The sequence below is a fragment of the Camelina sativa genome, chromosome 19, assembly GCF_030686135.1.
Source record: "Camelina sativa cultivar CO46 ecotype springtype chromosome 19, ASM3068613v1".
In the NCBI taxonomy this organism is placed as follows: Eukaryota; Viridiplantae; Streptophyta; class Magnoliopsida; order Brassicales; family Brassicaceae; genus Camelina; species Camelina sativa.
In genome coordinates, this window is record NC_141898.1 from 7,651,843 (window position 1) to 7,675,420 (window position 23,578).

Genomic DNA, 23,578 nt, shown 5'->3' on the forward strand with positions numbered 1-23,578 from the left:
CTTTGGGGAGACGTGGATTTCCAGAATTATGTTTTGTGTTACTTCTGTTGAATATAAGGTCCTTTTCAATGGCCAACCCACTGGTAGGATTGTCCCAGAGAGAGGTTTAAGGCAGGGAGATCCCCTATCTCCTTATTTGTTTATTTTGTGTACGGAGGTTTTAGTTGCAAATATTCGAAGGGCAGAACGGGATAAACAGATTACAGGGATCAAAGTAGTGAACAAGTGTCCGCCAATTACGCACTTGTTGTTTGCGGATGATAGCCTTTTTTCTGCAAAGTAGATAAGGCTCAATGTGGTGTTATTTTGGATCTCTTAAAACAGTGAGGCTGTTTCGGGTTAGCAAATAATTTTGCCAAGTCTTCAATCCAATTTGGTCATAAGGTGGATGAGGCTGTGCGGACGGAGGTGCATGGGGTGTTGGGGATATCAAATTTGGGAGGCATGGGATCATATCTAGGGTTACCGGAGAGTTTGGGAGGGTCCAAGATAAAGGTTTTTTCTTTTGTTTGGGACAGACTTCAGAGTCGAACGACGGGTTGGTCGGCAAAACTCCTCTCCAAAGGGGGAAAAGAGGTGATGATCAAGTTGGTAGCCACAGCGGTTCCAACTTTTGTAATGTCGTGCTTCCGGTTACCGAAAACAATAACGTCAAAACTCACGAGTACAGTGGCGAATTTTTGGTGGAGTACTACAGGACAGGCTGGAGGGATGCACTGGTTAGCTTGGGATAAGCTCTGTTGTAGTAAGCATTTGGGGGGTTTGGGTTTTAGGCATGTTGATGATTCTAATTCAGCATTGCTGGCAAAGCAACTGTGGCGGCTGATTGAGGCTCCGAACACACTGTTTGCTCGGATTTTCAAGGGCAGGTACTATCGGAATTCTAATCCTATGGAACCGATACGGTCTTATTCTCCATCTTATGGGTGGAGGAGCATTATTTCTGCTAGATCTTTGGTTAATAAAGGGCTTCTTATATGGGTTGGTTCGGGAGAGACCATTTCAATATGGACGGATCCATGGGTACCAGCTCAATCCCCAAGACCAGCGTTTAGTAAGGGTCCTCTTAAGGATTCTTCTCTTTAAATTTCTCATTAAATTGATTGTCACACGAATACTTGGCGTATGGATATGCTCAAGGAGCATTTTGCCCCGGAAGATGTTGATCTGATAGGGGCTATACCTTTGGGAAGTTGTCGGCCACAAGATTCCATGGGTTGGCATTTTACAAAATCTGGAAAGTATACAGTTAAATCCGGGTATGACACGGAGCGTTTTGCTGCATCACGTCTTAGTACGGTATCTCGGTCAGGTCCAGAGATTACTCCTCTCTTGGCCGGTGTCTGGGGTGCTCACTGTCCACCGAAAATTAAACATTTTATGTGGTAGGTCTTGACAGGGTGTATTTCGGTTTCGGCAAATCTGCGGCGACGCGGAATTGCGTGTGATTCAGGGTGTGTACGGTGTGGGGCAGAGGAGGAAACAATAAATCATGCTACTTTCTGCTGTCCACCAGCCCGGCAGGTTTGGGCTTTAGCTCAGGTTCCCGTAGGTCCTGACTCTTTCACGACGGAGTTTGTGTACGCTAATGTGGATCATTTCTTAGGCTCTACTAATTCGGGTTCTCAGATAACAGTTTTTCCGTGGCTCATATGGTATATTTGGAAAGCGCGAAATGCTCGCGTTTTTGAGGATGTAATGGATAATCCCCTGGACGTAGTCCGGTTGGCGGAGGGAGAGGCGAATGCCTGGCTGCAGGCCCAGGTGGGGGTTGAGGATGAAGATCGTCCCAATCCTTCCCTTGTCCCTAATTCTAGACAAAGGGGGTCCACAAGCTCCCTCCCCAACCTTTTTACGGGTTATCGGTGTTTCGTTGATGGCTCTTGGAAAGCGAGTGACGCTCTTGTAGGTGGAGGTTGGGTTTGTTCTTCCTCTCAAGATTCGAGGTCAAACATGGGAGCAACCAATTTCCGACGAAGTTTGTCTCCTCTACATGCTGAAGTAGAAGCTTTCATTTGGGCTATGCGGTGCATGATCGGACATGACTACCGGGACGTGGCTTTCTACACGGACTCTTCTGACTTGGTGAAGATGGTGACTTCTCCTCACGACTGGCCGGTTTTCACCCCCTACCTCGACGACATCAAGATAGATCAAGCGGAGTTTTCTTCCTTTTCTCTATCTCTCTTTCCCCGTAATGCGAATGTAAGTGCGGATTCTTTGACACGCCAAGCGCGTCTGTCTCCGCAGCATGTTTTGTTTGTAACAATTTAATCCCTAATTGGCTCTTTTGAGCTGATTCTTTTATTGTCAAAAAAAAAAAATAATTAATTTTTGAATTATGGTTGCCAACTAAACCGCGTCGGTTCATTGAAAGAAATCCGATGAATATTACTCACATGAAAGGTCTAATAGATGATAGGAGTAGAATTTGGGATGGAGAATACGTTCGTTCGTATGGATGTGACTGAAAAAGATATTTCTTATATTCTGAATCCTCCCTTGAGTCCAACTCCTTATCTAGATTTCTTAGGATGGCATTATACATATTCTGGTATGCATACAGTTATATCCCGATACTGGGTTGGCAAGAGAGATAATATTAAGGACATTCACCTTCCTCCTAATCAATTTGAGTTCGAAGCGGCTATCTGAAAGTTGAGTATAACACCAAAACTTCGACATTTTCTTTAGAGAATCTTCTCAAATGCTATGCCTCCTCGTACAACACTTAATCATAGATGTATTATTATAGATCATCCTCAATGTAGACGTTGTTGTTCAGCTGAAGAATCAATGGACCATCTGTGTTTCAATTGTCCTTATGTGCAAGGATATGGCGAGGGTCTCAAACTATTTCTAGTAACCAAATGTCTATGTTGAGTTCATTTGATACTAATTTCAGGGTGCTTTTGGAGTGTTCCAATAATAGAAGTCTCATGACTTCAACAAAACAATTACCAGTTTAGATCTTATGGCGAATATATGGTAGAGTCGAAATCTTTTAGTGTATCAAAAAATGAGTAGTGTGTGGCAACATGATCTACGGAAAGCAGTTGAGGAAGCACAAGAATGAACATTAATCAACAAAAATGCTCTTTATGATACAACTTCGGTGTTGGAACACCTTGCAGCGACCTCTTGAAGGTCATGTGAAAAGCAACTATGATTGTAGAATTCAATAAGGAATTTAATCCCAAAGAGCTTGAGTTATTCGAGACTCTCAGGGATTCCATAAAGAAGCGGCTCAAGCTAAAGGCCAAAGGTGTGTGACTCACCTTTAGAGGCGGAACTGCAAGTATTACTTCTCGTGATGCAAATCACTTGGATTAAGGTTTACAAATATGTTATATTTGAACATGACAATCAAACTATTCCCCAGCTTCTCAGTGGGTAAAGACTGCATTTCCATTATCACAATTGGATCAGGGAAATCAACTTTTAGAATGGAAAATTTGACTCAATTATTTTCCATTGGATTCTTAGGGAGACAAACAGAGTTTCAGACTGTTTAGTCAAAGAACCATTAGTGAAAATGATTTGTTTGTTTCTCATTTTTAAATTCCTTTTTGTATTAAACTCTTCGTCCATGATGAAGACCTTGTCTTTTCAGTATAAAGATCAGTTAGCTGTTAAAAAGAAGAAAATTTATTTACTGCATTGATGTAAAAAAAAAAAACTTACTGTATACACAGATCTTGTGGTCCAAATTTGATTTGTTTCTATCTAAACACGATTAGTTTGATTTTTTATACTTTGAAAAGTCTTTTAATCATTTAATTTTAGAATGAGACTTTATTTTATTCAGAGTGTGTCAACTGTCAAATGTCTCATATCTATCTCCTTTACAGTGTCCTAATTACTCTACTAGACAACCACCTAACTGACTCATACTGTAACTTTTTGTCAAAAATTTAACGAAACTTGAAATTAGGCCTTATTTGGAGTAAATCGAGTCTACGTCAATAAGTCTAGCAAGGTGATCGAACAGTGGCAGATTGGTGATCGAACAGTGGCAGATTTACTGTTATTTGTTGTAGTATAATTAAAAAAATTTGTAGTTTAGTTAAAATATTTTATTTCTTTAATTAAAAAAATTAAAATCACTCAAATAAAGCAATTAGATATACTCCATCTGTTTCAAAATATAAGATGTTTTAGAGGTTTTGGTTTGTTTCATAATATAAGATGTTTTCAACTTTCTACTTTCTACAACTTTTAAATTAATTTCATATTTTTTTATTAGTTGTTTTATGCCGTTTTATATTTTGAAACGGAGAGAATATTATTTTATTCTTATTTGTTTTATGGGGATGAGAAAACATCTTATATTTTGAAACAAAATCATTCAAAAAATTTTATAATTCTAAAGAGAAGAATTTTTTTTTTATTGTTATATTTTACTCAGACACATAAAAAATTTTAAATAATGGTTTAACACCTGATGTGAAGAAAAGCATAAAGCGGAAGAATAATTGCAGTTTTAAAATCTGCAATATCAATTTTTGTGAACAAAAAGTTCCAGAACATTAATCTATTAGCAAAAGAAAGAATATTTTATTTTACTTAATCAAGTAAACTACAACTAATAAACTAAGGGTTACGTTGCGTAGTTATTGTTCCAAAGATGATGCCGTACTGCAGCTACTAAACGGGTTGCTTAAAACGTGAGGTACGCATAAAATTAAAAAAATATATATAAGTACCCACGCGGTTCATTATTTTAGTCGGTAAGCTATAAATAATTTAACATATGGATTGGGAATATGACGCATTTCCTCCTTTGCATACAAAAGTAAAATAAACGAGTACCATTTAGAATATATATTAAAAAAAAAAAATTGGAATATATAGTTAATTGTAGTTTAAATTGAATTTTATTAATAAAATTTCTTTATGCAGAACGGTGCATTTTGCTAAGTAGGCGAAAAATAAGTAATTGGGGTTTGGTTGTTACGTGTTCGTTAAGTCTGCCTGTCGGCGCCGTTAGGCTGCTCGGAAGAGGATGACGGAGAGGTCAGAGGGTTTGTTGGGGACGTCTAGTCCTCCAGTGAAGGAGTCGTGAGTTTTGATGGTTAAGAATAAGTGTGTTTTGCAGAAGTTCGAGATTAACCTTACCTCGTCGGAGGGGAAAACTTCGGTAGAGATTCCGGATGAAGTGTTTAACAATGTCACGCCGCTTTGGAAGGATTTCCTTGTTGGCAAATTTTTAGATACAGCTCCTCATATCGGTAAGGTCTATGTAATCCTCAATAAAATCTGGAAGCAAGGTCCAGAGTATCAGGGGATTGATGTTTATGCAGTAAACGCCACGACTATGCGCTTTAGGGTTTTTGATCCACTGCTCCGATCTCGAATTCTAAAGCGAGGTATGTGGAACATTGCAGAGGTGCCGTTGGTGGTCTCGAAATGGTCTCCGGACACGGAAAAAACTCTACCGGAGGAGAAATCCATTCCACTCTGGGTTTTTTTAAAGAAGGTTCTGATGCATATGTATTCCTAGGAGGGTCTTAGTTTCATTACTAGTGCGGTGGGTGCACCAGTGCGGTTGCATCCTGACACATTAGCTTGTTCAAATTTCGATGTTGCAAAGGTTTTTGTCCTTGTTGATCTCTCGAAGGAGCTACCTAAAAGTATCAACTTTTCAAAACATGGTTCTGATTTTTGCGTCGATTTTCACTACCCGAGGCTGCCACCAAGATGCACTATTTGTGAGAAATGGGAACATCTGGCAGCTCGTTGTAAGACATCTATGGCAGGGGTAATACCTGAACAGTCTGCACAGGAGAAACTTCAAACATATGTGATCGCGGTTCCCTTCGGGTCTGCAGTTCCTGTGGACTCTCAGTTAGACCCTGCTATTGGAAAAAATCTATCACTGGAACAACAATCAGATGAGGGGCTTTCGGTAGAGGACAACCACCAGGAGGACAAGGGGAAGTGGTCTACTGTATCGCCATCCAAAACTAGTCGTAGCCCAAATAAGCTCTCGGTGTAGAAACTGAGACTTTAGTATCGGCATCCAAATTTGCAGTCTTAAGTCTTGACAAGGAGGATGGGATATCAAATGAGTTTGATGAGGTGGAGGATACTGAGGAGAAGGCTCCTCTAGATTCAGCTACTAATACAGACCTCAAACCGGTGGATCCAGTTCATTCTACTGATCAATCTGCGAATCATGATGCAAGGAGGGGAGGTCGACTCCCCTCAGCACGTATATCACAACGGAAACAAAAGGACACCATGGAAACTGCAACCCTAGCAACTAAGGAAGTCACAACCTCTGTTGCCTTGAAGAAGTTTCCTCGAGGTAACGTTTAAATGATGAGTTTCTCATGGAATGTTCGTGGATTCAACAAGACTATTAAACATTCCGTGGTTCGGGACTGGACACGAAATCCTGAAATGCTTTTTGGCTGCTTATTGGAGACGCGAGTCAAGGAAAAGAAGGCAGATAATATAGCATCTTCAGTTTTTCTGAACTGGTCTTTCTTGGCTAATTATGAATACCATCGTCTTGGTCGCATCTGGGTGATCTGGAGGTCTACTATCAGGTTGACTCCGGTATTTTAGAGTGACCAACTCATTACATGCTCTGTTTTACTGACAACTGAAACAGAGGAGTTCTTTTGTTCTTTTATATATGCAAGGAATACAGTTGAGGAGCGAAAGAGCTTATGGGAAGATATGCTGAGCCATAAGGACTCGCAGAGCTTTCGGAATAAGCCATGGCTCCTAACGGGTGATTTTAATGAGACACTGGATGGAAAGGAGCATTCTGATTATTCTGTTTCCCCTGTTATTCCTCCGGGAATGCGAGAGTTTCAAGATGTTTTCAATCATTACAACTTAACGGATATAGGGTCTCATGGTCCATTGTTTACTTAGTATAACAAGCGAGAATATGGTCTCATATGCAAAAAACTGGATCGAGTTCTCATTAATGATGTTTGGCTTCACCATTTCCCGTGTGCGTACTGCGTTTATGAGTCAGGAGGATGCTCTGATCATCTTCGCAGTCGTCTGCAGTTGGATGTCGGCACACCGGCTCTAAAGAAGCCATTTAAATTTGTCAACTCTGTTGCTAGTCTTCCGGATTTCCTACCTCTTGTGCAATCACACTGGGATGATACAGAACCTCTCTTTCACTCCACCTCTGCTATGTTTCGGTTTCTGAAGAAACTTAAGAGCCTGAAGCAGGGAGTATGGGTCCTGACCAGAGATTGCTTGGGCGACCTTGTTAAGAGATCTCGTGATGCTCACCTAGAGTTATGCTCTAAGCAAGCAGAGACTTTAGCACATCCGACTGTGGATGCAGTGCAAGAGGAGGCTGAGGCTTTTGAGCGCTGGCAGTTTGTAGCTGAACTTGAAGAAAATCTGTTAAAGCAGCTATCAAAATTACACTGGCTTCAAGTTGGAGACCAGAATAATCGTGTCTTCCACAATGCTGGTAAACTCCGTGAGACGAATAATTCTATTAGGGAGGTTCATTGTACTGATGGATCAATTGCAACCACTCAAGCTGCAATCAAATGCGAAGCAGTTCATTTTTCTCAGATTTTCTTGGACAGATCCCGAGTGAGTATGAAGGTACCACTGTCGCATCCTTGGAAACTTTACTCCCCTTCCTCTGTAGCGATTCACACTCTGCCATGTTAGTAAAGGATGTCTCTAATGACGAGGTTCGCAGTGTTTTGTTCTTGATGCTTGCAAAAAAGAGTCCGGGGCTTGATGGTTACACAAGTGAATTCTATAAATCAGCTTGGCCTGTTATTGGTAAAGCTTTCACAATTGCAGTGCAGTCCTTTTTCCAAAAGGGTTTCTTGCCAAAGGGTGCTAATACCACGATCCTTGCTCTAATTCCCAAAACAGATGAGGCTAGAGTGATGAAGGACTATCGTCCTATATCCTGCTGTAACGTCATTTATAAAGTGATTTCGAAGATACTTGCTAATCGCCTCAAAGGTTACTTCCAGAGATTATCTCTCTGACTCAATTAGCTTTTGTTAAGGATCATCTACTCATGGAAAACGTTCTCTTAGCCTCTGAACTGGTCAAAGACTATCACAAAAATGACATATCTCCCCGATGTGCTATGAAGATAGACATATCCAAAGCCTTCGACTCAGTTCAGTGGTCCTTTCTACTCAATACTCTTTGTGCATTACACTTTCCTGACCAATTTATCCACTGGATAAGCTTATGCATATCAACAGCTACATTTTCGGTCCAAGTTAATGGAGAACTAGCTGGCTTTTTTGGGAGTGCGCGTGGTCTACGGCAAGGATGCTCACTCTCCCCATTTTTGTTGGTTATCTGTATGAATGTGCTTTCACACTTGATCAACAAAGCAGAAACAGAGGGTAGGTTTGGCTATCACCCCCGATGTCATAACCTTCTCCTCACCCATTTATGCTTTGCAAACGATCTCATGGTCTTCGCCGAAGGAACCAAGAGATCAGTAGAAGGGGTTATCCAAGTTTTTGATGAGTTTGCGGCATATTTAGGATTGAAGGTTAGTATTGAGAAATCTACACTATATATGGCTGGGATCTCCCAAACCACACAAGCGGCAATCCAAGAAACTTTTCCATTTGTTGTTGGTACTCTACCGGTCCGCTATTTGGGTCTACCACTAATGACAAAGGCAATGACACGTCATGACTATGCTCCGTTATTGGAAAAAGTACGACATCAAATCAGTTCCTGGACAGGAAAGTTCTTATCATATGGGGGTCGGCTGCAGCTTATTATGTCAGTTATTATGAGCATTACCAATTTATGGTCATTTGCTTTCCGTCTACCAGGAAAATGCATGAAGGAAATTGAAAAACTTTGTTATGCATTCTTATGGAGTGGTCCAGATCTTCAGTCTCATCATGCACAAGTTGCTTGGATTGATATCTGCACCCCTACACGTGAGGGTGGCCTTGGTCTCAGACCGCTAAAAGAGACCAACATTGTATGTGGTTTGAAACTCATTTGGAGATTACTATCGCACAACTCATTGTGGGGGCAGTGGGTTCATATCTATCTCATTCGCGACAATTCCTTCTGGGAGGTTACTGCATCGCCATTGCAGGGGTCCTGGATGTGGCGTAAGCTGCTTAAACTAAGAGAGCTGGCCAAAACTTTTCACCGCAAAGACATCCACAATGGCAGATCAACTTCTTTCTGGCATGATCGGTGGTCTTCCTTGGGGTCACTATCTGATCTGCTAGGCCATAGGGGTTGTATTGACCTAGGGATAACTAATAACGCGATAGTGGAGTCAGTAATGCTAACTCATAGAAGTAGAAGACGCCGAGTGGAAACTTTGAACCTGGTTGAAGCAGAAATTACACTCGTCAAGGCAAAACAGAAGCCGCACACAGAGGATCTTCACCTTTGGAAAGGGAAAACAGGGTTTAAGCCGAGATTTTTAACCCGTGATACTTGGCAACAGTTGCGTTCTGCGAAACTGGAGTGTACCTGGTCTAGGGGGTGTGGTTCTCCCAGGCCACTCCAAAAATTTGCTTTTATAACATGGTTCACCATGCTCAATAGACTCTCAACAGGTGACCAAATGTTGAAGTGGAACTGGACTATCGATTCATCTTGCCCATTATGCAATAACCCACTGGAAACAAAAAACCATCTCTTTTTCCAATGCCCATACTCTCAGCAAATTTGGTGTAAGTTATCTTCTGGTTTCCTTGGATTCCACGCAACATCGGACTGGGAGGAACTCACGGCGCTAATCTCAGTCCCCACACTCGATCGGATCCTTTTGCTGTTTTTATGATACACACTTCAGGCAACAGTCCATACAATATGGTTGGAGAGAAATAACCGCAAGCATGGTGAAAACCCTAGACCCGCAACTCGACTTGGGAATCACATTGAAAAGACCATCAGGAATAGGCTCTTCCTCTTATTGAATTCAGGACAACCACAATATGCGGATATCCTTTCGCTCTGGTTCTCAACCAGAACATGATGTAGTTTCTCATATATGAACCCTCTATTTTATCAGCTTCGTTACATTTGTTGTAAATCGCAGTTTTTTTGATGAATATAATTTTACATTCATTCAAAAAAAAGAATTTTATTAATAAACATAGAAGGTGGAATCAGTTACTTTCTGTACCAAAAATATTGAATTTGTCCATATGATGCATTTGCATACCAAAATAAAATAAACGGGTACCATTTGGAATATATTTGGAATATATATTTTAACAATAAAAAGACATTGGGAATATATAGCTAATCGTAGTTTTGATTGAATTTTATTAATAAACATAGAAGGTGGAATCAGTTACTTTTTGTACCAAAAATATTGAGTTTGTCGATATGACGCATTTGCATACAAAAGTAAAATAAACGAGTACCATTTGGAATATATATTTTAACAAAAAAAGACATTTGGAATATATAGCTAATCGTCGTTTAAATTGAATTTTATTAATAAAATGGAATCAGTTACTTTCTGTACCAAAAATATTGAGTTTGTCGAAGTTTATTTATTTCTATAAAAAAAAATATTCAGGCATTTAATATTAGACCTAAATTTGTTGTTAAACTTAAACATGACTACAAATCTATTCTTTGTACATGTATATCAATTTGTTACATACAATCTGTTAATTAGTAAGACGAGTAGAAAAAAAAAAACATACGTGAGTTGGCATAACATGTGTACTGTATCGTGAAAAAAGTTTCGTAATTCATTTAATCACTCGCGGGTCACGAGAGAATAGTATATTTCGAAAAATATTTCAGCATGTTCGTCCATGTGGCAATAAATACCCATGCAAAATCCCAAACTGGATCACATCACCAATCATTTAATTACTTTACTCTCAGTCTCAGGTCAGCTCTCTCATCATCTCCCTTCCTCTCTCTATATCATATGATCGTAGTTCGTATAGCATCTTGTTAATTATGTTCATCATTACAGGTTAACATTTCGTAAGACTAAATTGCAATCAAAAGAGATGGCACACAAGGTGGAAGCAGAAATCAAGAAGATCGTTGACTTTGTCGGAGACAGTCTTCATTCTCTTGGTGCTCACTTAACTCCGTTGACTCCAGCTATCAAAAAGCTAGAAGCACAAGGTGGTGAGATGGGAGATGTATGGGATGATGGTGCTCACCAAGATGTTAGAAAAGTATATGTAGGGAAGGCCCAAACTGGTATAGCATTCATCAAGTTTGAGTATGTCAATGGTTCTAAAGTGGTTGTTGGAGATGAACATGGAAAGAAGACTTTGCTAGGAGTTGATGAGGTACTAAATTTATCTAAGGTTGTGACTGGTCAAGAGGGTCTTTTGTTGATTAGACCCGCATTGAGATTGTTTGTTTTTTCTTTGCAGTTTGAGATTGATGTTGATGACTACATCGTCTATGTGGAAGGTTACCGTCAGATAGTTAATGATATGCCCACAGAAATGATCACATTTCTTTCATTCAAGACATTTAAAGGCAAAACCTCTCAGCCTATCGAAAGCAGACCGGGGACAAAGTTTGTGCTTCACGGTGGAAAAGTCGTTGGGTTTCACGGACGTTCGACCAACGACTTCTTATACGCCCTCGGGGCTTATGTTTCTTTGTCGTGCACTCCGAAATTGAGTGGAAAGTGGACAAAGGTAGTAATCTCTTAGGCCAACAAAAAAAAATTGGTTTTTTTCATGACTGTTTTACATTTATATTTTCATTAATTTTATCTCACCATTATGGGAGCTAGTTCAATAATCAGAATCCCATTCTAATTAATAATTAACAAATATTAGATATTGATTAATTCTAAGGTGGAGCAAAAAGGAGAAGGTCCAGGCCTAAGATGCTCGCATGGCATAGCACAAGTAGGTAACAAGATTTACGCCTTTGGTGGGGAGTTCACACCAAATCAGCCCATCGACAAACACCTTTACGTCTTTGACCTCAAGACCCATACTTGGTCCATTTGTCCAGCCACGGGAGACGTTCCTCACCTCTCTTGTTTAGGTGTTCGCATGGTTGCAGTAGGATCAACCCTCTATGTCTTCGGAGGCCGAGACGCTTCACGGAGATATAACGGTTTCTACTCATTTGACACGACCAAGAACGAGTGGAAATTGGTAACTCCGGTGGAAAGAGGTCCCACTCCTCGAAGTTTCCACTCGATGGCAGCCGATAAGAACAACGTTTACGTTTTCGGTGGAGTGAGTGCCACGGAGCGGATCAAGACACTAGACGCTTACAACATCGCTGATAAGAAGTGGGTGCAGTGTTCGACTCCAGGAGATAACTTTAGCATTAGAGGAGGAGCAGGGCTCGAAGTGTTGCAAGGGAAGGTATGGGTTGTGTATGGATTCAACGGATGTGAATTAGATGATGTTCATTACTATGATCCTGTAAAAGACAAGTGGACTCAAGTGGAAACATTTGGTGAGAAGCCTTCCGTAAGGAGTGTATTCGCTAGTGCGGCGGTTGGGAAACACATTCTGTTGTTTGGAGGTGAGGTTGCGATGGACCCACAAGGTCACGTTGGTCCAGGTCAATTGGCCGATGGGACTTTTGCGCTGAACACAGAGACGTTAAAGTGGGAGAGGGTGGATAAGTTTTGTGAAGAGGAGGAGACTCCTAGTAGCAGAGGATGGACAGCCTCCACATTTGGAACCATTCGTGGTAAGAAAGGACTTGTGATGCATGCTGGGAAAGCTCCAACCAATGACCGGTTTGATGATCTCTTCTTTTTCGGAATTGAATCTCATCATGCTTAATTAAACCGCTGTTTGATGATGTTCGTTTGTGATTGTGTGTGTGTGTGTTTTTGTGTGTTGTGCAATAAATAAGGGTCGAGACCGGTACCATACGATCCTTTTTCAGCTTGTCCGTTTCCTTTTATATATATGTTTGTTTCATATGTTTTCTAATAAGAAATGTTTGTTTCATGTTACATGTTTTATCCAATAAATTGTTTATTTTCTTCAAAAAAATCGTGAAATAAAAAAATAAATCCAAATTCAAAATGAATAACGCTGATTGTGCTGAAAACTTTTTTTCTGTTAAAAAACTAAATACCATTAAAAATGTGCTGAAAATTTTGAAATGGTAGATAAATCGACGTTAAACATTTGCCGGTTCATAGAAACAAATCAAAAGAATAAGTTGGACCGACCCATCCGTTTGTAGAAAAAGTTGATCGTGTCGAGAGGCTCACATCATAAAAATTGGGGCCCACATTCTTTATAATTTCTTAAATATTTGGTTAGATATGTATCAATAAGGGAATTTCATGATAAATGCCACTTTCAAAACTAAAGTTATCACAAATGCCATTTTTATTATTTTTTTATCGAAAATGTCATTTTCTAACTGTATGCTACAAATAGAAAATACATTTTTACCCTTTTATTAAAATGAAGGATAATTAAAAAAATTGATAAGTGAGGGACGTTTTAAAACATGAGCCAATTTTTACAATACAAAACACACATGTACCAAACTTCCAGTGGACCAAATCCAACACCTAGTCAAATTTAGTCCATCCCAAATTTGTCCTTCGACCTCTGAAATGGACCAAATCCGCTTGGTTGGACTATACTTGTCCATTATTACCAACTTCTCTATTCTATAAGTCAACGACGCATGTACTGAAGTCGTTGTGTCTTTGGTGGACCAGATTCAATCTCCGGACAGTTGCTTTTATGTCCACGCTAATTTTGTCTTTCGCTCTCTTAGTGGACCATATCTACTTGGTTGACGATATTTGTCCATCAATAATATAAAACTATTTTCTCCACCCTTTAGGTTTGTTGACGAAGAGACCGATCTTATTGTGCTTTCGGTGGACCAGATTCAACGCTCGACCAGTTTTTGTCCACCACATTTATGTTTGTCGGTCTCTTTAGTGGACCAGATCTGCTTGGTTGTCAACTCTTGTTCGTCAATAGCTTAAAACATGTCCACCCTTCCATGCACATACAAAATTGTTCCACCGACCAACGGACGACCAGCGAAGTCTACTGATAGCCAAATGCGGTAGACAAGATCTGAATCTGGTCCATCAAGTAATAGCTAGTTTGACTTACAATTATGATTTCTTGGATTTCAACTCTTTTGTTGGGATCCAACAGCTGATCTACAGATCTGAGTAATAAACAACAAAAAGGTAAGCATATCTGAAATTAATGTCCTCACACAGAGAAAATCAACATGTCTCTTACCGTGTCTAGTCCAAAGATGATGTCGTAGAAGAAACAAATGGGAAGATTTGCTTGGAATGTGAAAGGACGATGGGTTGCAGACAAGATGAAGGTTTCATGAAAAGATAAGAGATTGTGGAGAGAGATGAAGATCCTGATTTTGGAGAGAAAAAAGAAGTACTTAAAAATAATAATAAACTTAGAAGGGTAAAATTGTATTTTTATTTTGCTCTTGTGGCAGGCTGGAGAAGGAATAAATAAAAGTGTCATTTCTCAAAAAAGTTGTTACTGTACATGGCATAAATAAGAAATTTCTCTATCAATAATTCAATATATATGTTTTCAATGAGATATGAGATTTTGATTTGGATGGATAATATAGATTACTATTAGTATTTTATTTCCCCCATTGGTTCTGAATTTCTCTCAATCAGATATTTCACTATTCTCTCTTTTTTTTCAATGCTCTGTGTTTTTTTTTTCTTTCATATTTTTCAGTTTGTGCTACATTATCCAAATGAACATGTTATACCAGTGGAAGGAACTTATGATTGTTTTTTTCACATAATCATAAGGGAAAATGTACATTTGGACACGTGAATGGTACAAATGAAAACTATCTATTTTACTCAAAAGTCAAAACGTTTGAACGTAATAAAAGTTAAAACGTATTGAAAGTGCTTAAGATCATGCAAATTATGGATGTCACAAAAAGTAATTTCGAATTAAGAAGGCTTCGTAATATTTCTTAAGAATCGATACAATAAAAGTTCCTTATTTTTCACCGCTGGCTACTGACACCTCAGTTTTTATATTAAAACAGAAGATGACACATCAGTAAAAATTACTGACACCTCAGCTTTTGTATCGAAACAGAAGATGACACATCGGTAAAAATAGCTAACCAATCGAATTATAACAATTAATATAGATAATCTATAATTTTGCTTAAAGGTCCCAAAATCTCAACAACCCGGAATCTGATTTCTCAATTCTCGCTTCACCGTGTCTCAAGAACTCGCCACCACTATGTAGTAATACGATGTGTGAATCAACGATTTTGGTGTTCTTGATACAATTTGCAATCCGTTCTTGCTCAAGTTTCGTTTGAAATTTCAGAACCATGTAAAACTATATTAGTATGATATAGAGATCGGGAAGTGTATATTCCTTATATTTATGAGTTTCGATTTCGTCTAGAAGTGATGAATCTGTCTAATTAGGTTAAGTTGAGATATTTTAGGGTTTCTTTAATTTTTTTTTTTCAGCTGTTAGGTGAAGATGGATCATCAAATTGAATATGGTGTTGAAGTGACTGGGTTATCTCCATCTGTTTCTGAGAAAGATCTTATTGATTTCTTTTCTTTCTCTGGTACAATCGAATATGTTGATATTGTCAGGTAAACAAACTTTAGTTCCAGACAAAATTGGTATTTTGTGCATATTCTGGATTTACAAGATTAAATCTGCTATGTTGTTACCGAGACTAGGTCGGGTGAGCAAGCTTGCACTGCTTATGTGATGTTCAGGGATTCTTATTCTCAAGAAACTGCTGTTTTACTCAGTATAAATTGTTTCGATTTTATTCACTTTTTTCTCTCTTTTACACATCTCTCAGTTTTGATCTTTCTGTGTTTTATTAGATAGTAGAATCTTACACTCACTGGTTTCATGTTTCGTCTCATTTCTAAAGCTCATTCGTTCTTCAATCAGGTAGCCTTATGCTCATCGAGGCGAGTTCAACGCTGGAGAAGCAGTGATTAAAGCTCAAGAAGTGGTGAAAACAATGCTTGCCACAGGATTCGTGCTAGGCAAAGACGCTTTAAGCAAAGGTAAAACCTTTGACGAATCCCACGGTGTATCAGCTGCGGTGATGGCTAGAGTTTCCCAATTAGAGCAGAGGATTGGTCTCACTGACAAAATCTTTAGCGGACTTGAAGCTGTCAGAATGACCGACCGAAGGTAATGTGTAGAGAACACAATTTTTATTCGATTTGGTGTGTCACATTCTGTTTTCAAGGAACTGAGTGTTCTCTATTTAGTGGTCACCTTTCATTGACCAAAGAGTTGGATTGTAACGCAAGTGTGTTTCCATAGACATTTAACTCATATATTTTTAAGTTTAATGTCTTTTTTTGCTCCAGATTGTTTTGGGAGGCGGTTAGGACCACATCTTCGTTACTCGGTTTATCCTTTTCCTTCTCCAAGTCTGTTCTGAAGCTGGATCGGAGTTCCTGAGGATCACCAAAGTTGTGGTCAACAAGGTACTTACTCATTTTCTTAAGATGAATCTTTGTTCTTTTTGTTCTATGTATCTCCCGCAGCTCAAATCCGCCGTTGATGGACTTACTGAGATGAGGTTTTGTGTTGTCGATTCTGGATCTTCATCGTTTAGACTATGATTTGTTTCCTTTTTGTTTCAGTGCGAATGAGAAGAGTGGATTCATCAACCTCGTGTCACGTTACCTCAGGTTCGTCCTTTTATTGAAGGATTGTAAGCTCATTGGGCTCTCTGCAGGTGTGGTCCTTGCAAAGTGACTGCTCCCAAATACAAAGAGCTATATGAGATGTACCAGGATATGGTGTTTCTTAAGCTTGACTGCAACCAAGACAACAAGGTTTGTTCTTCCTTTTGCTATTAATGTGTCTTTATTCTTATGTTAACACATAAATATTGAGAGCAAAAATTTGTGCTTTTTGCAGCCATTGGCAAAGGAGCTAGGAATTAGAGTGGTTCAGACCTTTAAGATCTTGAAGGACAACAAAGTACCGATCATCAACAGTTTGACCTTGTAAGCTCTCGACAGATTGTGCCTGATTTGATGTGTATGACTCATATGAAGCAGAGGAAGTGTTTGTGTATTCTTCTCGGATTTGATACCAGATCTACTTTCACATGCTGAACTTGATCGAAAGGCTGCTCACAGTTGACCTGTGAGAATTGAACTCCTCACTGTTGGAATTCGGAGGGAGGGTAATACTGGTTTGTGTCCATTATTTCCCTGGAAATACCACTATTCTGTAAAGTAGAACAGTTCTCCGAAAACCCATGCAAATAATTAAGATGATCAATCTGCTTCTTCTCAAAATTTGCCTTTAAAACAAAAAATGGAACGTATGAAATTGCAGGAACTATATCAAGACTTCAACATTGAGAAATATTTATCTTAAGGAATATCCACTAGCCGTAAAAGAAACCATTAACCACGATGGACGAAAAACTGTAAAAATCAACATATTCATATCTAAAGGACTAATTGAGCCTGAGGATAATAAAGCAATGTACGCCAAAGATGCAGTAAGTAGCCAAAGACAAAGTCGTCATAGAGGCAACATCACATCTAATTAGTGGTGGCATGTGCCTTGTAAGGCGTAAAAATTGACTAACCCTTACATTGACTCAACACCATGTTCTGTTTTTAATTTGTTTGTTAGGTAACAGTGATACGAAACAAAATTTGGACATCCAAGTTCCAAAGAAGGAGAAGAAAGACTTGATTGCTGCTGTTCAGAAGGAAAAAACTGAAAAAATAGTACCGAATTAGCTAGAACCTAGCAGTTTTAACTCATCAGATTCTTCTGAATCTGAGGAAGAGTAGAAGGTATAACGTCAGTCTCGTTGTTTAATTTGTGGTGAGCAGTGTGACAAATTTAGTTAACTTGAGTTTGACAATTTGTTATCTTGGTTTGTTAATTCCTTTGGTATTTATTGGTTCGTTCGACAAAAGTAATAATATGTTGTTTGTCCATGTGACTTACGATTGTTTAAATAAAATACAAAAAAAAAACGAAGGCTGTATCATAATTATTTTTTTGTTTAAATTTAGAATGTGTAAGTCTTACATAGTGGTTCTGCCAAACTATTTTTAAAACTAAGATCGTCCCAATCCAAAGTCCAGAGAAAAGGAGTAGGCACACTACATTTTTTTAACGCGAAGAACGGGCAAGGCACATTATGTTTTTTATCGAATTTTTAAATTAAATTTATTTTCATAAATTTATGCATACAATATGATTATGTGCATAAAACATAATCAACATTTTACTTTAATTTTTTAATAGCTTTAATTACTAACAAATTAGTGTGTAAGTAAGTTATACTAATGTTTATTATTATCAAATTTATAAAAATTCACATATGATATTTCTATTAAAATTTAATGAAGTCAAAGAGGTTTAAAGAAACATATAGTTATAACTTAATTCTATTTTGATCCATATAGTATACAAATACGTGTTCTTAAACACTGACATATTTTTATTACAAAAAATAATTAGTGATATCTGAGAGAATTTTATATTATTAAGCTATTATATTTAGCTTTACACAAGTAAACATTTATAAATATGAAATATCTACAAATTATGAAATTAATAAATAGTTGACCAATACAAGAAATTAAATAAATAATTAGTATAAGTATTTTATTGAATATATTAAAATTTGGTTAACATATCACTATGGGAACTGATTTTGTGATTATCTATTTTTTTGTAAGTTTGTTTTGATTTACTGTTGGACTTCCATCCCATGATCCCAATGAAAGCATGTAAAAAATGATTTTGATCACTAATCCTCTTGCTTTTTTAGAATAAAGCATGTGTAACAAAGCATGATTTTAAACTATATAAGATTAGTTTTTTAAGTTTTTTTTGAGTATATATAAACAGAATGGGTTTTACTTTTACATAAGGTGAACCAGATCTCACCATCATATCAAAAGCCCAATCATAAACACCAAAAAGAAGATATCAATGACAGAAAAAATGTTTTGATGAATTTATTTTTTGATTAAAAACATTCAGTAAAGTTTCATATCCGAAATAAAAGAATGGTTGGACAATTTTGAACACAAATTCGAGTCATATAAGTTAATTTTTCCGAAGCGAGAAAAAATAATTAATTAACTAATCTCTTACATGAAGTAGAGTTAATATAACACAATCAAACAATTTTTTTGAAAAGCAAAAATTCTTAAAAATCTCCACAGTGTTGATAAAAATATTAAATATCAAACGCCAAAATTGATTAAATAAAACAAAACAACTAACAATAATAATGGTCCTCCAATACATCGTAATACAAGAAAAAATTGATTTTAATCTACAATTTTATTACAATAATAAAACTAGCAACACATAATAACAAAACCCTAAAACCAAAAATATTACCAATGAACATTGTCAAAAACTATATTAATAATATATTTTTAATCAAAAACACATATAAAATTATCCAAAAATAATAAAAATAAAAACAAAATATGAAAAATCCCGCGGCGTAGCGCGGGTACTATCCTAGTTTTTCTAAAACTAACTATGATATTGAACCCAAAAAAAGGGGTTTACGGAGTATACTTTACGGAGTATACTTTACGGAGTATACCTCTTGTGTTCAATTAGAATTTCAATATTGCTTACAGTAGAGAACTAGAGATGGCTAGATCCATATGATCCGGTTCTTGTTACTATATTGCAGGATACAAAAATTGTATTATATTTATATAACTACTATTTGGCTCTATTCAATGATTTATATTGGTATTGTGATAGAGAACGGAAGTTTAATTGACGGACGAGAACGCTAGATCTCTAGGAGAACTCGGAGCCACGAACGAATTTTGTTTAGAACGTTGTAACTTGACAAAGAAGCAATAAGGATAAGGCCGAAATCGGGAACGATATCGACTTAGTTTTGCAAGTTTTCCTTGCAGGGCTTAAACACAAGCTCTTAGAGTTGAAATTCTCCTTTTTAGACTTTAGACTTTACACAAAATTCTCTTAAAACAACGTCTATTCAATAATCGATTATCCCCTTACAGAAGAGACTCACGACTCTTTAAATAAGAAATCAAAAAGAAAACCCTAACATAATCTAATACGATACCGACCAACGTAATAGAGTTGTAAAGCCCATGATTATGGCCCATTAACACGACTAGAAGCAAAACAAATAAAACGACTGAACACCAAAAAAGCCTTTAAAGTGGTGATCAATGATGTAAGAATGAGCTCCATCATATCTCTATATAATAAAACGGAAGTACATAACATTGTTTTGTAGACTATATAATTTTAATAAATTGGTTACAAATAGGTTATAGATTAAGTTTTATATTATTTGTATAGTTTGGATTTATTATTTCCAAAAATCTTAAAGAAAATATTTTAAAAAATCATTTGATATCATCTAACTTACCATATTAATTTTCTTTATTAAATTATTCATCAAATAAAATCTTTTGATGTTTAACTTAACATATTAATTTGTTAATTATTATTATATTTCACCTCTCATTTTTATATATGAGTCTATTTTGTGAAACAAATAAATCCTCATATTATTTATTATAATTAAAAAATAGTTTTATTTCCGGATATACCATAAGTTGAATTTTTAAAAACAAATATAAATGATTCAATCTATAAAATATTCAATTTTTATTAATATTATTTTTTAAAAATAACATCTATTGAAATAAAAAGTTTTACTGAGTAACGGTCAAAATTTGAATATTTAAATTCAGTTTCATACTTTTTGTTGAATTTTATAATTTTATATAATATAATAAACTTTAAATAATTTATTTTGAAATATTTTTAAAATATTGAAACTTGATATTAAAGTTAGAAACTATAAACACTCTAAATTGGTTTGTTATAGCAATGTCAATAATATGTCACTATAATATGAAAGAATTAAAAAAAAACAAGTATATTAAAACAAAAAGTATAACAATATATTAAATTATTCATAATATAATAACTCGCTTTTTAAAAACCAAATTCACAAAATTATGTCTTATAATGACATTCAAGTCATGAGGTAGAATATACATTGTTGAAATAACTTCACGTACATAAACTAATACAACATATTAAAATTTTATTTTAAAATAAAAGATATACAAAATTTTGTATAAAATAAAATTTAACTAGTTTTATAGCACGGGTACTTATCTAGAATCATTAACAATATAAAACTTACAAAATAAGTATCTTTTTCAAGTCATCGTTTTTAGCATATGATTTTATTACAGAATATTTTATCCAAAAAAAACTTTTAAAATAATCACATAAATTATATTTTACAAAAAATTACAATATAAATAAAATAAATTTCAACCCATGCTCTAGCACGGATCTTAATCTAGTTGTCTGCGTTTCAGATTCATGTTCAATATTCATACAATAATTACCAATCGTCAACCAATTACACTCCTATTAAAGGTCATTAGTTCCACGATTCAAACCTATAAAATTGCAACTTGAACCCTTTCCTATTAATTATTTGAGCATAATATAATTGATATAGTGATTTTTTTTAATAATATAATTGATACCTCCTTTTTCTTTTTATTTGTAACAATTGGTTAATACTCTCTCTGTCAATTTTATAATATATGATGTCTGATGCTAATCCTATATGCCATAATTTAAACTAAAGTATTAACGTATTCATTACTATTTAAAATACACAGTTATATTTCCTGGACCCATGATATAGTTGTTCGTCTTTTCTCAAAATAAAACCCTGCGTAACAATATATAAAAATAAATTATTTGAAAATTTATAAGAATATGAATCGGTCAATATTCAAGAATAGACAGTAATCTAACACCTAGCGCCTAAAACGCCTAATCGGAATCTATTCAGTTTAGGCGTTTACACTAGAAATTAATATATATCGGATATTATATATACATATTTATACAAAATATGTATAAGAATAATAAAAAAAAATAAATCAAAAAACAAAACAATAGATAAAAATATTATTTCAATTCATTTTAAATAACATATTAAATATTTATAATTATGTTTATAGAAATAAACTGTATAAATTTTAAATTTGTGCAATTAAATTTAAAAAATTGTTGGACATAATTTTAATCATGTAAATTATAATAGATAAATTTTATTATAATTATGATATATTCTATAAATAATAGAGAATTATGTATTCTCTAGAATATTCAGTCAATACCGGCCGTAACGGTGAACATTGAGTCAACATGGGCCAAAACGGTGAACATTGAGTAAATGGGCCACAACGGGATATGGTTGCCAATATCGTTAAGAGAATATTCGAGTTTATCTCTTGAGGAGAATATTCAAAACGACTTTATCCCACGGAGAGGCGGTGACTATAGTCCAAATCCCATGAGGATTAGGGTAAAAAAACTTCTCTATAAAAAGAAAGCGAGATCAACGCAAGCCGGACACGAAATCGAGAGTGAAACAAGAGACCAAAAACACAGTCACACGACTCAATTCCAAAGCATTGCTAGGGTTCTTAAATTGACTTGTTGTGCTTTAAACTCTTGTATTTGAGCTTGATATTTTGATCAATAAAAGCGATTATTCAACATCTATTTCCTGTTTCCTTAGTCTGTAAACGAATCGATTATTTTTGCCCAAACAAAAATACACTAAAATGATGATACTACAATTTTAAGCGGTCAAAGCGGTCGTTTAGACGATGCTATAGCGTCTAGCACCTAAACGGAGTGAAGACGAACACCTGGAACGCTTTTTTGAACACTGGAATTGGTTAAAAATATTTAAGTGTAATAATATTTTTATAAGTTTTTGATAAAAAGTATTTTAAATATTCCTCGTGGATCACGAAACTATAGATTAAGGGAGAGGTATTTGTTTGAGATTTTAAGAGAATTTTAATGACTTCTAATAAAATCATGGAAAGTATAAAATTGAGGATTCTAAGTGATTGTTTAGAAAGTTGTTTAAAATCTTGCTGATTTGTTTTTCCTAATCTTGTAAAATCACTCGTAAAATCTTGTAAAATCTTTCTCAAAAAATATTGCACAATATTCTTTTGATTCAACGCTTATGTGAAAGAAAAAAAAATCTCTTGCTTATCTCATCTTCTATAAAATCATCTTTATTCAACGCCTCTTGACATTGAATAACTCAAGTTTTTGTTTTGATTTGTATTTTTAGTGCTCTCTGTTCACATACGTTTGCTCTCTGCAAAGATAACTAGTAAAATATATCTTCTTTAACAATTCACATTCACAATTCACAATCATAAGTACATGTTTGCTCTTTGTCTATCACAATTCATGTGCTGGCTGCGAAGGTACTGACTCTATCGCCGGAGTAATCAACGAAGAAGAAGGAGGAGGAGGCTTGTAGGGTAACAACGACACGACAGGTTTGGGTCGGAGCAAAAGCCGGAACCTAGCCACTATTTTTTTCCTGGGTATATGAGTTTGGTTTGCGACGTCTTCGGTTCTTCTTCTCTGCCTCCCAAAAAGTCATGGACTATGATTCATAAATCTCTCTATTTGATGAGAGAGTTTTCATGACTCTTTTTATGAAGAAAATGATATAAAATCTTAAACCAATAACATAATATTTGAATTCATTAACAATCCAAGAT

The 23,578-nt window shown here is 36.1% G+C and overlaps 4 protein-coding genes and 1 pseudogene across 6 annotated transcripts; all 5 read left to right on the plus strand.

Moving 5' to 3' along the window:
- The first annotated feature begins 1,125 nt into the window (after window positions 1-1,125).
- LOC147920292 (uncharacterized) lies at window positions 1,126-2,655 on the plus strand. The gene is made up of 3 exons (XM_087500998.1): window positions 1,126-1,299; window positions 1,390-2,205; window positions 2,416-2,655. The coding sequence occupies exons 1-3, from the start codon at window positions 1,126-1,128 to the stop codon at window positions 2,653-2,655; spliced, it is 1,230 nt and encodes a 409-aa protein (XP_087357124.1).
- Window positions 2,656-5,071: 2,416 nt separating this feature from the next.
- On the plus strand, window positions 5,072-6,321 carry LOC147920293 (uncharacterized; annotated as a pseudogene).
- Window positions 6,322-6,324: 3 nt separating this feature from the next.
- On the plus strand, window positions 6,325-7,991 carry LOC147920294 (uncharacterized). Its single transcript, XM_087500999.1, has 4 exons — window positions 6,325-6,554; window positions 6,651-6,831; window positions 6,889-7,485; window positions 7,572-7,991. The coding sequence occupies exons 1-4, from the start codon at window positions 6,325-6,327 to the stop codon at window positions 7,989-7,991; spliced, it is 1,428 nt and encodes a 475-aa protein (XP_087357125.1).
- Window positions 7,992-10,592: 2,601 nt separating this feature from the next.
- Window positions 10,593-12,922, plus strand: LOC104765481 (thiohydroximate-O-sulfate sulfur/sulfate-lyase (nitrile-forming) NSP1). 2 transcript variants are annotated; one of them, XM_010489201.2, is made up of 4 exons: window positions 10,593-10,854; window positions 10,943-11,270; window positions 11,358-11,630; window positions 11,793-12,922. In XM_010489201.2, exons 1-4 carry the CDS (start codon window positions 10,766-10,768, stop codon window positions 12,744-12,746), a joined length of 1,644 nt encoding a protein of 547 aa, XP_010487503.2. In that variant the 5' UTR covers window positions 10,593-10,765; the 3' UTR covers window positions 12,747-12,922. The 2 variants fall into 2 exon arrangements, with proteins under 2 accessions (XP_010487503.2, XP_087356657.1); XM_087500531.1 differs by having other exon boundaries at window positions 10,632-10,854; window positions 11,775-12,922.
- Window positions 12,923-15,095: 2,173 nt separating this feature from the next.
- Window positions 15,096-17,260, plus strand: LOC104765482 (binding partner of ACD11 1-like). 2 transcript variants are annotated; one of them, XM_087500535.1, is made up of 6 exons: window positions 15,099-15,571; window positions 15,662-15,735; window positions 15,885-16,133; window positions 16,316-16,435; window positions 16,595-16,789; window positions 16,875-17,260. In XM_087500535.1, exons 1-3 carry the CDS (start codon window positions 15,453-15,455, stop codon window positions 15,929-15,931), a joined length of 240 nt encoding a protein of 79 aa, XP_087356661.1. In that variant the 5' UTR covers window positions 15,099-15,452; the 3' UTR covers window positions 15,932-16,133; window positions 16,316-16,435; window positions 16,595-16,789; window positions 16,875-17,260. The 2 variants fall into 2 exon arrangements, 1 of the variants encoding a protein (XP_087356661.1); XR_015590508.1 differs by lacking the exon at window positions 15,662-15,735 and having other exon boundaries at window positions 15,096-15,571.
- The last annotated feature ends 6,318 nt before the right edge of the window (window positions 17,261-23,578 follow it).